Here is a 14,323-nt window from a genome sequence, read left to right on the forward strand (position 1 = left end):
CACTCTTCGTGCCCATGTACCTCACAAAATGGTGACATTTATCAATAGGTGCACCACACTGTAACCATACGCACTTTGCTTCACAAGCTACACACATCTGACTGGACATTTGGTGCTTCGCATGGCCCTTTGAAAGCAGACATGCTGCTTAGTTTGAAAAGGTTTCTGGTTTCCCTTTAAATACGGCTATGCTGTCTCCATTATACAGATTATAAATCTGACAAGGAATGCAGGCCGACGTTAACTGCATTACAGAGATTCACTGAAAGTCAGTCATCTGCAGCTCAAGTACTTAATTCACTTTTGAACTCTTAGTGAAGCTGAGCCCTCAAATCATCTTGTGTGTGTGGATACTGCTAAGAAAAGCAGAAATTTAAAGAGAAAACCAGTAATTAAGAAATTTAAAAAAGACCAGACAGATACGGGTTTCAAAGTGGAAAAATTGGAGAGGTCAGAATGCTTTACTCAAATAGCCAGACAGCATTTATACCCACAAATACCTAGGAAATGTTTTTGCTGAAGTATAAAAGCCACCTCTTCACAATACATTCGCTAGGAGACATTAGCAGCATTATTACAAATAAGTGCAGAGAGGAGCTGTAAGGCTCACTCATTACTAGGGTCCAAGCACAATAAATCTGACTCTGCAAAAAACTCCTCCTAGATGAATCTCCACTTTTACACCTCTCCGTGCTGGCTCTAAGACTATCGTTACTTGCCGCAGCAAGTCTTTAGAGAAACGAAATGATCTAGACAGTAAAAATGTCACCTTTCACCAAGAATTGAAAATATTTGGACAGCCTTATCTGGCAGTTTACACAATAATGCTCATAACAGAAAGCAAGTATTGCAAAACCAAACAAACCACAACCCCCCACTACACACAGAGAACAGCCCTGACAGGGCATATCTCCCTCCCCTGAGACCATCAGGATCGCAACTTCATAGACGAACTAGAATCAGATGCTCTGATAATGGAAGTTAAATATGTAATCAATCACATTAATACTGCTCCCTATCAATCTTCAAATCATCATCGCCTGGACTTCCCATACGGAAATGTTTACTTGATCACAGTATGCTCCATAGCAAAGCAAGGTCCTCACATGTTGCCAGAATTCTGCAAACACTAACTTGCAGCCTTAATTATGGATGAAAACTTACAAAAGCTAAAAGACAGAGGTCTAGGTATCTGTGTGCATTTAAACCATATGGCATGCTGGCCAGGCCTGGAGCAAAGATCTTCTTGCAAACAGCTGAGACAACTATGGGACAATTAAAACAAAAGTTAGACCAACATGCCCTCTGAACAGTTTTATGCTGCATTGTGGAAGTTGGGCAATGGTTAATCTGTCACCTTTGGTGAACACTGAATTCACTCTTAGGGCACAGACTTCAACCATCTCACTAATGATGCTTATGAAAGCTGGCATGAAGTGCAGAGTATCAGCAAAAGGGATTGCAAACCGAATTAACAAATTTGCATCCATGCTGGCCATGTGGATCGACACGCCAATGCTTGATCTACGACAATATCCAGCCTCTGCTCAAAGGCCAATTTCCTGCCTCTTAAGGTCCCACAACATCTGGCTGCACGACTAACTTCTCCATGCTGTTGCAGAATGCGTGGCATGCACCGTGCTGGCAATGTTACAGCTCCACCAACCCCTGTGGGAATTCAGATCACAGGGCTGGCCAAGCAGCTATAGTTTTACCAAACAGGGGAGGCCGGATCCAAGGCCCCATTCCCTTTCTCATTATTTGACCTTATTACGCCCTTTGGGGACTAGTAGTACCTCAGCCTAAACAGCATTTACCCAGCCTCTGTGACTTATGAACTAGCTCCCTAATTCAAGAGGGTTCAGTGGTAGCTGTGACAGACCCAGCATGTGCCCTTCTGGAGAAGCACACTGGAGTGGGAGACAGCCATATAAGATTTCTAATGGTTAGCGTTCTGAGCATCCTTTATGGAAGGGTCAAGGTGAATAAGGACACCGATGTTGTACAGGATAGCATTCCCTTCGCAGGTCATCTTTAAACAAGAAACAAAACACAGTTATAACTAACAACATTTTCACAAAGTAACTAGCTTGAGATTTACTGTCAACCTTCCTGGCCCCCAACATCACTGAGCAAAAGGGAAAGTGGGGGGAGTGGGGAATAGTTCTTCTGCAGCTCCCAGAAAGCAAACCAAAAGACCAGCACAAAAATGCCACAAGTCCAAACCATGGAAGTAAGTTGTAAAATTGGATGGTCAGTAAGGAGAGACTGACAAGTGTGAATCATATTAAATATGCAAAAAAAATGCTTGTATTTAAATGTTTTTATTTCAACTAATGCTTTGCCACCATATTACAGCATTTGAATAGCTCAGAATAGCAATGTGATCTCAAAATACAGCCAACAGCTTGCCAAAGCAAGAGTACATTAACTCCTATGGATACAGCTCCTTCCTTCTTTGGTGACACCACTTCCTGCATATTTGTAAAAAATAGTTTTAGGTCTCGGCACTTTGCAGTTCAGATTACTTAACCCTGCTGTTCATAACATTTGCCTGTTCCCTTCACAGCCACCCTACAGCGTTTTATTGTTTTATTCCCAACAGCATTTTAAATAAAAAAGTAACAGAAGTTTACATGCAGGATTTGTAAAAATTATTTTCTAGGTGCACACAATTGAACCAAGATGCGTACAAAAATGCATTCATTTGGATTCTCAGATGTAATGATGCCATCAGCATGTTATCGGATGCCATCAGATGTCCACTACTGCCAGAGAGGCTGAGTTTTAGGTGGTATTCTCAAATATACTCTATCTTGAAAGACCTTTAAATAAAAGGTAGCAAGAAAAAAAACACTATGCTTTATTTGTAAAGTAATCAAAATATTTGTTATGTGTATAAAAAAAGCACCATGTAGAGAGAATACTGCAGGAAGACTGATCTTCAGAAATATAATTTTCTCATTTAACCTTATAAATTGCGCTACAGATCCCAGTTACTTCTGTAACTTTATGGTTACAGAGGCAAGGAATAAAAGCTCAAACCCCGAACACACGAGATTTGACCACAAGACACAAGATAAACTGTCTTTTAGATAGCAAGTGAAATTTGTTTCTATTAAGATTCATGCCAACCACCTTAGCAACCCTCAGAAGAAAAAACACAGAATATCTGAGAAATAGGTCCAGTGCAGCATTTTCTGAGATGCTGGTCTGATATGAATGCATTCCCGTGAGCACTTTAAATCAAACTTCCATTCTGGGAAAAGAGCAAATCTGTTGGTTAAAAACTCCTTTCCCTGAAAACGTTGATAATGTTCTAGTCTTGCAAAGCAAAACTGAGAATCCTTGAAACTTCAACAGTTCTTAGGCCAACAGCATTTCATCCCGGACACAGCTGATCAGCTAGTCATGCACTGGGGTGGCAGGTTGGGATTTTTGCACGTGTGTCAGCATCTTACACTTTCTTCATTCCTCTGCCCATCAAACAGGCAAACACTGTCATAACCATCTTTGGTTTCACCTCCACAAGGTCTTCTGGAAGAGCATATACTCTGGCTCCAATTCTTCTCGCCATGGACACAGCATACCTATTCACCAGTCAAGAGAAATGAGTACATGTAAACATTTCAAATCCCCTTTTTACCTGAACTTGTTAGCCAAAGAGCCAGCCATTGCAGCGCGATTTCAATGATCACTAACGCACAGTTTAATAAGGTATTAACCCCGATTTCAAGGTGTGATTGTTTAGATCTGGCAAGTAGATTGGTTTTATACATGCGTTTTTAATATAGAGCAACTGGTTTTAAAATAACCTTATTACAGAGAATTAGCAGTTTTTAATATACATGTTGATATTTTGAACCTAAGTCCATTCTACAAACAGTTGATGAGAAAGTGTAATACATATACCTTGAGTTATTCAATATCCCTTCAAGATAAATAAATACTAACGCTTATTGGTGAATAGTTAAGTTTCTGAACTCTCTCTCCTTCTGTTCATGCTCCTTGCATTTGCTTTCTATCCATATTAAAGCAAGCAGAGTACTGAAAGTTACCTGAAAGTTTGCTGTTACAGTTATTACAGAATCTTCATGGAAAGCAAGTTTCAACTTTCCAGTTCAGTACTCCCACTAGAAACTTATTTTGAAGAAGACTCGTGCTGTTCTCACCCGGAAACAGACTTGCCATAGTGACCCATGTGTCCAATAGTTCAAATATCAAATATTGAGATACAGGCCAAGTATTTATTAAATCAATCTGAACCAAACTAGAGAGAATCTGATCTGTTCACAGGGCTATCTGCTAATGGATAGGGGATCACACTGCTAGAAACTGTTAAAGCAGTTCTCTGTTCCTTCCAAAAGCCGGCATCACAAGAAGCCTGCCCTTCTGACCTGCTAAATGGGACGGTGTCGCTGGATTATCCCAGTATGGCAAAAGATTGAGAATGTGGGTTTTGGAGCACACCCATCTGCAGCCTGAAGGTCATGAATAGGACAGCAGTACTCTTGCAATAAAATGCACCATTCACAGACTACAGACACTTACATAGCATTATTCTGTTTGTCATCTTCTGATAAGTCACCTGTCTTTACAAGATCATAGTTGATACAACCAGGCTGTATGGCATCAATTAAATCCACCACTGCCAAGCTAGTGCTGATAGTCTTGTCCTAGAAGAACACAGTGACATACAGTGAGGATTCAACAAGTCTGGTTTCTGATTCCACAACAGCGGAATTGATTGTGGAATGGGTAACAAAACTAAGGGTTTTTTAAACAGTCACAAAATTGCTACCATCTACTAATAATTAGTCCCGTCCCCCCCCCCCCCCGGGATCCTTTCCAAGCCAGTTACAATGCCGCATTACCATTATTATTCTGTTTAGCTGCGGCTAAGTGCTTAAACTATGCTAAACAAACAATAACTGGTTTGCAGGCAGCAAATCTCCACCCATGTCCCTCAACGGCTTGCAACGGAGGTGCCCAAGTCTGCGGCTGACACTGTAGCACAATGCATTGCAAAGGAGATGCCAGTCCCCCTCCCATTGGAAAAAGGAGCCCGGTACCTTAAAGCTCTGAATGGAGGTTGACTTGCCAGCTTCTCTCAGTGTCCTGTTCACCCAGTTTACTATGATGTCATCATTTGCTTTCTGACCATCACCAAGGTCCTCGAGAACATTCAGGGTGTATCTGAGAATGAGTGGGAGACAGTTCCTTACAGCGCAGGGTAGATATGGTTCAGGAACAAAACCACGTTCTCAATGCAGTCTAGGATTCAGGCTACTGAGCCAAAAAAAGAGCAACCTGCAATTGCAGGCCCATCTTGGGAGCCCTGACTTCAGCCTCTGCTCTACATTACCTTTGGTGGACAAGGGAAGAGAAAGATTCTGCTGTCCAACATCCTCTCAATGTGCCCCACCAGTTAGGGCACCCTGAACAACACTGAATTGATGCGGTGTATTTAGTCACTTTTTAAGCTCCATCAGTTCAGACGAAGCTAGTGACTGCACTGCGGTTGACAGGAGTTATTTCAGAGGGGTAACACGCCCAAAGCTTTACATTACTAAAAAGGCAGATAAAATTCTTTAGAGCCAATCACAGAAAGGTAGGGCATGCGGTGGTTCTCAACCCAGGTAACGCATATGCGGCCCGCAATGATAAATAGGGGGAGAACCACTGATTTAACCTATTCTTAAAAACCTCCAATGAAGGAGATTCCACAACCTCCCTGGGAACCCGACTGCTAGTGCTTCACTACCCTTAGCGTTAGAAACTTTCCCCAAATATCTAACCTAAATCTCCTTTGCTGGAGATTACGTTACTTCTTCTTATCCATGTGCACTGACAGTCGGACAATGGATCCCGGCTCTTTGCCCTTAACACAGGTGAAGACTTAGAAGGTCCCTTCTCAATCTTACTGTCTCAAGGCTAGAGGTGCCCTTTTAAAAAAAAAAAAAAAAAAAAAAAAAAAACCACCTTTCCACATAGGTCAGTTTACCTAAACCTTTAATCATTTTGCTTGCTCTCCTTTGGATACTCTCCAATTCTTCCAAATCTTTCCTGCAGCGTGCGCCCAGAGGACACAGAATCCACCAGAGGCCTCACCAGTGCCAAGTAGAGCAGGATAATTCCCCCTTGTGTCTTATACACAACACTCCTAACACACTCCAGAATGACATTTGCCTTTTCACAACTGCATCACATTGCTGACTCATTCAATTTGTGATCCACTAGAACTCCGAAATCCTTTCCAGAATTACTCTCTAGCCAGTAATTCCCCAATTTGTAGTTTTGCATTTGTCTTCATTGAATTTCATCTCCTTGAATTCAGACCAATTCTCTAATTTGTCAAGGTCCTTTTGAATTCTACTCCTATCCCTGAAGGTGCTTGCAACCCCTCCCAGCTTGGTGTCCTCTGCAAATGTTATAAGCACCCTCTCCACTCCAATATCCAAATCATTAATGAAAATATTGGCTAGCATATTGAATGTTATTAAGTGGCCTCATTTGATCTGTACAATACATATTTTCAGTTTTGTATCTTACTAGAATCATTTAGAGCTGGCTTTAAAATGCTAGTTAATTGTAATAAATTCCTGGAAAATAGCTTTTTCCATTTAATAAAGAATTTGTCATTAAGTTTTTCATTTTAGTGGGAAAAAAATATCACTTTGTTTGTTTCCTTTTTCCCCATAGGGCAGGGGTGGGCAAACCTTCTGGCCCAAGGGCCACATCGGGGTTGCAAAACTGTATGGTGGGCCGGGTAGGGAAGGCTGTGCCTCCCTAAACAGCCTGGCCCCCACCCCCTATCCACCCTGTCCCACTTCCCACCCCCTGACTGCCCCCCTCACAACTCCCAACCCATCCAACCCCCCCTGCTCCTTGTCCCCTGACCACCCCCTCCCAGGACCCTCGCCTCTAACTGCCCCCCGGGATCCCCGACTGCCCCACCCCTTAACAGCCCCCCCCGGGATTCTCATATCTATCCAACCCCCCCTGTTCCCCATCCCCTGACCCCCCCCAACCTCCGTCCCATCCAACCCCCCCCATTCCCTGTCCCCTGACTGCCCCCGGGACTCCCTGCCCCTTACCCAACCCCCCTGCTCCCTTACGATGCCTTTCGGAGCGGCAGGAGCTCACAGCCCCGCTGCCCAGAGCGCTGGTGGCGCGGCAAACTGAGGCGGAGGGCGGGGGGACGCAGTGGGGGAGGGGCCAGGGGCTAGCCTCCCTGGCCGGGAGCTCAAGGGCCGGGCAGGACGGTCCCGCGGGCCATAGTTTGCCCACCCCTGCCATAGGGGGTTTAAAAAAAGGAAAGGCCTGGGGTGGGGGGGGGAGGCTTTTTACCCCTACAATTTCAGAACAAAAAAATTTAAAAAGTTTCAAAAAAACTGAAATTTGTTGCTGTTTTTCCCTTTTCGATTGGGGGGGGGGGGGAGGGAGAGAAGTTCTGAGCTCCAGAAGTATTTTGTCAGATCTCTATCTGTGGTCTCCCCCATAGAGGGAGGGAGAGCAGGGAGCATGGGATACACTATGTTACACTCAAATGCTGTATCCACACAGCTTAGATATTTTAAACGAGCTTTGTACCTCCGCATCAGCTGCCAGACTAAAGCTAGCGTCAGTGTTTGGTTTCCATCATTCAGGTCCTGTCCACCAATGCCCACCAGAGAGAATTTGGCTGGACGCTTTCCCAAATCCACTGCGTAGTTACAGTTTTCAAGCTACACGCACAGGGGAAAAAAATATGTAAAAGAACAAAAAAAAATTTGAAATGTATATATAACGAGGCTTCCAAATCTTACATTTCTAACCTAGGCTTGTTGTTGTTCTTACAGTAACCTAAAGTTCTCACCTTCTTCATGTTTGCACCAAGCTTGGGGTACGGTGGCTTGTTAACCTTATTCCAGTCGACAGGAACTTTGATCTTTTCATATAGTTGCAATATTACTAGTGCATCTTGCAGGTCACTAGAATGGATTAGCATTGGTTAGCCCTGGTGTTCTGAGAGTGAAGCATATCTTGACTTTCCTTAGGTTTACATTTAATGTTATGACTAATTATGTTACAACAATGCAAAAAAGAAGCAAACAACCACCCCAGAGTAAAATATCAAACTTCTCCCACCTTCTGACATGGGGACATAACCCCTGGCTATCATATGGCAAATCTAGATTCCAGTGCACCTCCAGAGTGACTGGCAGCTGATATACTGACTAGTCTTGCAGTTTTACTGAGAACCACCTGTTTTAGGTAGTTTTAATTTAAAAAGAAAAAGAAAGACACCTATCCAAGGCTCTAGGTGCCCTAATGTATCCTTAAACACAACCAAAGAGATCTGAACAGGTTCAAATACCTACTTTAGTTCATTTAAATGTAGGGTTTCTTTTTTGGTCGACTAAGAATTGAAGTTGCATTCGATCAAAAGCCAACAGCTCTAGTGGAAGAAAGATGCAGAAAACCTACCCATACAGATGGTTTACGTGTGGATTCACACCGAGAGAGTTCATCCAGTTACGGAAGGTCCTTTCTTCACGTGTCTCTCCTACGTTAAAGGAGACAGACATTATGCCGCCTGTTCGGGTGCCTCTCACCACTCTGGAGAGAAATCATGCCTTTCGGACACGGAGCATCCCACCTGCCCTGGCAGGAAGCGCCGTACCAGGCAGCTTACATTGAAGGTTGAAAACCAGCTGCCTCCATAATGATTCATAAAAGGACCAACTTGTAGGGCAGCTACCTGGACATCTTTTCTCCATGCTGAAAGATCTAACTAGGATTTGGGAAGTTAAGGAGTTGAGGGTCAATAAAATGGACTATGATGTATGCACGACCGGTAAGCGGTGCAATACCCCAGGTGAGACTACGCACCATTAAATTATTAGCATTAATAATAAATGGCCGAGAACCAGGCAGCCCAGTGCTTTCAGCGATGCCCCTAAAAGCAACAGCTCAGTGTCTCCGGTAACCCATCTACACATGGGCTCCTACCTTCCCAGCCTCTCAGCACTGTTGCGGGGTTGATTAGTCTCTTTAAAGCACACCATAGGTGACTCTACAGTCACACGTCAGTGCACAGCCTGGTATCTGACCCCTGTGCCAATACGCAAGAAGAGTTGGTCACACGCAGACACTGGTAAACAGCATCGCTGAAAACGAAACACCATCGGGCTGAACCTTTCGTTACTTGCACTCTTAAAAGCCTGATGGCTCATCAGAATGCTAAAAGCCTTTTGTGGTACAAACCATTTCCATTAGGTATTGTTCCTTCACACATCATGATAGGAGAGAAGTTTTATCACCTTCCAGTAGCGTCCAATCGATGTCCTGATTTTCTGGCTTGGTAAGCGCCGGATACTTGTTGAACAAGTTTGCAACGAAGGCTAAGTTCAGTTTGGGATTCCCACTGACAACATCAGCAGGGGTAACAAACTGTCTGCAGCCCAGTCTGTCTGCCTGCTGAAGCATGTATTCTGCTCTCTTCAAGTCATCCTTCTCCTGTTGGGGTGACAGAAGCATGAATAGCCAGCAGATTTGGAGGACGTCACTCAGCTATAAAGAGCAGGAACTTCTTCCTGAACACTGCCTTTGCTGGACTGAATACAAAAGTCCACCTGCTTTCAGGAGACATGGGGCATTGACTAACTAGGCCAAATAAAAGCAAAGCAATGAATAAATATTGTAGTAATAAGCCATAGCGTTATGGATGCACTGGTCACCATCTACCCGCTTGGTTAGAAAGCTCCCCTCTCAAGCTTTACAGTAGCCAGCTAGAATAATAGTTAGAACTCGTGATTCAGCATGCTCGCAAATATATCACCAGGTATAAAGACGACTGAATTCTCAGACATTTGGTTTACTCCAATTGTTACACTGGCCGTTAATGCCCAGGTCTAAACATGTCCTCATTTAACTGGATACCAGATGTGTGTCTGTCTTGCTTTCCCCACACCGATATTTTATTTATTCTAAGTCTGACAATCACCAGGCGATCAAGAGGCCATAAGCAGCCTGCAACGTCCATACCCAGCTTTCAGTTTTACAGCATAAGGACAAGGAAAAAAACCCAGACAGATGTACTGAGTACTTACATTGAAACCAGACATGTTAATGTCAATCTGCAGCTCATCTTCTTTCTGTCCCTTTGGTGCAATTTGGTTGAGGAGATGGAAATAGGCTCTCGAATCCTGAAATGGATTAAGTGGCATATTCAACTCTCCCACATGGTGCTGAACACACACGAACATTACATCGCAGACTTGTCTGATTCAGGTCACTGAATACAATACCTTGACTGAATTACTGAAGTCAGTGAGCTTGACAGATAAGAAAGAGGGAAAGAGCACCACAGCAGAAATCCCGGAGGCATGAGCGGAAAGAAGAACAAAGTTAGAAACATTAAGCCAGTGTTAGAACCATAAACCAGCACTTAAACGGTTAAAAATAACTGGTCAGTATTGAATATTTTACACCACCACAATCTGCAAAAAAAAAAAAAAAAAAAAAAAATGCAAGTTGGAGGTCCTGGTCTTAAACAACTGCCTGCAGAGATCCAGCCCATATAGATTGACCTCTAGAGTAGCTTCATGCTCCTGATGCCAATTACTATATAATTTCTCAGGCATATTGGCACATCCTCCCCACCTCAAATCAGAAAGGGATCCTTCTGCAGGGCTACCACATTCCTAAACGAAACCAGTAAAGAGAAGACAGCGTTGTTGATATTTTGAATACATGGAGCCTGCAGGTTTTTCTTGTTGCATCACATTTACAAAATGCAGGGTTTGGGTTTTTCTCTTAAAGCAGATCCCAAGACAAGATATGAGTTTTGTGTATTCACATGAACGTTTTAGCCATTCCAGAGATGATTTGGGGGTACAAACCTTTCGTCTAGTGGGAAGCGGGGGAGTAGTAGGGGGGAGATACAGGCCTGAGCTTGTTTTTTTTGAGAGAGAGAGGAAAAATGAAGAACTAAAACACTTTCCCTTACTGGGACCATGAAGTGTCCCACGAGAGCCTACCAGCTGGGAGCCTGCACTGAGCAGAGCTGTCTGGGCAGAGCACTTGGAGTTTTTCTAATTTTGAAAATGGGGAAAAAAAATTGAAAGTTTATGCAACATTCTCTGCACCCCCAGCCAGCGTTAGGCATCGATTTACTCCCTGCACCAAAGGAAGCTCCCTTTAGGCAGAAGAAAGTTTTAAATATTTTTAAAAAGTCACATAAATCACTTGCTTCTAACCCCCCAATCCGTAGACATGTCACTGGATTCCAGGCAGGTTTGGAGCCCTTGCTGTATAAAGGTCACAAGTCATCACACCCAGGAGGGCTGCTAGCTGGAAGGAAGCCACAAGATCAGCCACTAGCATCAGGGTTGAGGCCCTCTAGGAGACATGTCTTCCCCCACCTACCCCCCATTTCACCAGGTCCCATGCGAAGACTACAGGACTAGAGGTCCCTGCAGTGCCTCAGCCTGTACATCTCAGGTAAAGTATCAGTATTTGCTAACAAGGGTTAGCATTTCCATACAATGAACGAGCTCTCCCCTGCAGAAACGGTCAAAACATTTTGTGAACATTTTCCCCATGTTTTTGGATGAGTTTTAATCCAGTGCTTTCTACAGACCCTTGAAAACAGCTTCTGAAAGAGAACCGTCTTGAGAATGTGCCTTTTAGCCACATGAAAGCATCCTAGCTATGTACTGCTTCCCCGCTCGTACAGTAAAAACCCTTAAGGGCTTTTGAACTGGTATCTGCAGCTTTTGAAGATGAAGGCATCCATAAACAAAGACACACCACACTTGTTTTCATGGCTGGAGAATCAGTACCAAGCAGAGAGGATTCAAGGGCAGAACCCCTGAGTACGCTAGTTGTCGTTTCTCTACTGTACGAGGACAGGGTCAGCTCTTATGTTGAAGTAAGGCAGCCCTGGATCCTGCAAACACTAAGAGATGCTTCGCTTTACCAACCTGAGAGTCTCATTGAAATCAAACTCAGGGCAGTGAAGTTAAAAGCATGTGTGTGTTTGCAGGATCAGGGCCCAACTGGTTAACAATTTATGTAAGAATTCAGGAAAGAAGCAAGTACTGCCCAATCACACACACATACTTCACCCCAGCAACCTGGCTCAGATTCACCTGGCTGCGCCTCACAGAAGCGGAGCTCCAATTACCTTGATGTCGGAGCTGAAATTATTGATTTTCTGCCACCCTGCATTTTCCAAATGGAAGTTGGCCCATCTTAGAAGCAGCTCTTCTGGGGACAGTTTCATAAGATCCTCCAAAGTCTCACCATCGCGAAGTAAGGCAGCCAAAGCTGGAAGAAAACAGATGTGCATAAATACAGGACAGTACTGCTTTTTAAAAACAGGGACTTCTTCTAAGTTACAGCTAGAGCTGGCTGAAAAAAATGTCACCCAAGTATTTTTGGACAAAAAATGACTGACCATATCCAAGTTTTTCCTCTAATAATTTCAGATTCTGCCAACATACCTTGGTACTGCCAATAAAAATAATTTTAAAAAAATCGTACTATTCCATGCAACATCTTTCTAGAAGGGATTTTATTTTTCCCCTCCAGAAAATACTTACATTTGTTGATCAGCTCCAGTTACAACCCTCCAGGTCGAGGCAATTTAACTGGCTTATTTGGTACACGGCCCTTCCATTATAAAAAATCAGTGTGTATGCGATTTCACATGTGTTTTTCTGAAAAATCACCACCACTGCCGTGAATCCATTGCCGACGCGCATTAGGCAGAGGATTTGGAAATTCTATACCCAAGGGCTGCTTACATTGGCAGGGACAGGGGAGGGGAAAATGTAACACAAAGAAAACCAAAGTCACACAGAAGCCTTTGTGTGACACAGTTAGCCCACAAGGATCCCAGAGCTTGTTGACTGGTGGGATCACTTAGCAGCTACATGTGGCAGGCATCCTGCAGCATCACTGTACGGTCTTTGACAAGGGAAAGGAAAGCTAAGCTACCCTACCAAAAGGGGCCAGGGGAATTTAGGTGGTCGAAGAAGGGAAACTGCCAACGTGCAGTTATTTGTGATCCAAACATCTTCCGAAGTCTCCCCCTAAGAGTCAGCGTTTCGAGCTCTACCAAGAAAATGCCACTCGCCGAATGACTAACACCACTGCTGGCACGGAAGGGGTTCCCATCCAAGTTCTGGCGTGGTCCAATTCTGCCTCGCTTAGAAGAGCTGATGTCACAAGTCCACGTGCCATAACCACCAGGTAGCCAGAAATTTTGCTTGATTTGACATCCAACCCAGTTTCAAGATTGTGATTGAAAGACTACATCTTTTATTTGAGTCAGCTGGCTACATATTCAGTAAGCAAGATCTGTCTTGTAACAAACTTCTCCAACAACTGGAGAGGTGCACCAGGACATAACGAAAGAGAGAGTGAACGCACTTGCTCTTTGATGCCTGGTGTTTTAAAGCAAGGGGCACGCTAGCATCGATACACTCAGGATAGGCACAGTGGACACTCACAGACCAGGTTGAATATTTTTCATTTAATCATGACAAAAAAAATGTTTTGTGAAAATTTCCATTTGGTTAAAAAAAAAAAAAAAAGAGCAACAAAGTCAGTTTTGGGAGGTTTTTGTCAAAAAGCCAGAAAGTTTTAGTTACAACAAATCTGAGAAAAGAAGGCATGCTTTTTGACCAGCTCTAAGCATCACACAATGGTGCCCTGTGATTTGAGAACATCTACTTGCAGATAGAAACACATCTAATTAATGGTCTATGGACATTTAGCGGTTCCCCCATTCCCAGTCAGAATTTATCATTGCTCAAAGAACACGAGCTCATTCACACCTTTCGAAGCTTGCGCTGGTTTAGCTCAAGGTGGACCCGTGACAAGAAAACCTTGTGGCTACTGCTACAGCTGAAAGGTGCCCATGCTACCCGTGCGTGCCATCCAGCCTATTCCAGCCAACTCCACAGAGTCCTGGGAGGGTTAATGGCCTCTCAGTCCGAGAGCCCAAAGCAGGCTCTTCACAATCAAAGTGAGCAGTAAAAGAAGTCCCTTTGCAGAGAAGGGGAAGAAAAATGAAGAGTAGATTGGCTGGATGAGAAGAACGTGGCATGAAGGACCTGCTGTTGAAAGACAACGTCTGTCAGGCTGAGCTGTGCCGCTGAAATGAGTAATTTCAAGTCTCGTTCAGATATTCCCCCTCCCCACGGGACAGTAGGTCAAGATCAGGCAGATCAGGTGACCAGGGGCTTGGTCTTATATAAGCAACCGATTACTCCCCACCTCCATCCCAATTCACACTTGCTATCTGGTCACCCTAAGGTTAGGCTTGACT

At 43.8% G+C, this 14,323-nt stretch overlaps 1 protein-coding gene across 5 annotated transcripts in view; it reads right to left on the reverse strand.

The window, feature by feature from the left end:
• Window positions 1-2,308: 2,308 nt before the first annotated feature.
• The window catches only part of PLS3 (plastin 3), an 86,340-nt gene continuing 74,325 nt past the window's right edge, over window positions 2,309-14,323 (reverse strand). For all 5 annotated transcript variants that reach the window (XM_077825635.1, XM_077825640.1, XM_077825636.1 and 2 more), the window contains 9 exons: window positions 12,173-12,315; window positions 10,095-10,190; window positions 9,306-9,501; window positions 8,470-8,548; window positions 7,859-7,973; window positions 7,594-7,727; window positions 5,073-5,196; window positions 4,552-4,676; window positions 2,309-3,590 (listed from right to left, as the gene is read on the reverse strand). In XM_077825635.1, coding sequence (XP_077681761.1) covers window positions 3,458-3,590; window positions 4,552-4,676; window positions 5,073-5,196; window positions 7,594-7,727; window positions 7,859-7,973; window positions 8,470-8,548; window positions 9,306-9,501; window positions 10,095-10,190; window positions 12,173-12,315 — 1,145 coding nt within the window. In that variant the 3' untranslated portion in view covers window positions 2,309-3,457. The remainder of the gene's footprint in view (window positions 3,591-4,551; window positions 4,677-5,072; window positions 5,197-7,593; window positions 7,728-7,858; window positions 7,974-8,469; window positions 8,549-9,305; window positions 9,502-10,094; window positions 10,191-12,172; window positions 12,316-14,323) is intronic.

This window comes from Eretmochelys imbricata, chromosome 9 (assembly GCF_965152235.1).
Source record: "Eretmochelys imbricata isolate rEreImb1 chromosome 9, rEreImb1.hap1, whole genome shotgun sequence".
In the NCBI taxonomy this organism is placed as follows: domain Eukaryota; kingdom Metazoa; phylum Chordata; order Testudines; family Cheloniidae; genus Eretmochelys; species Eretmochelys imbricata.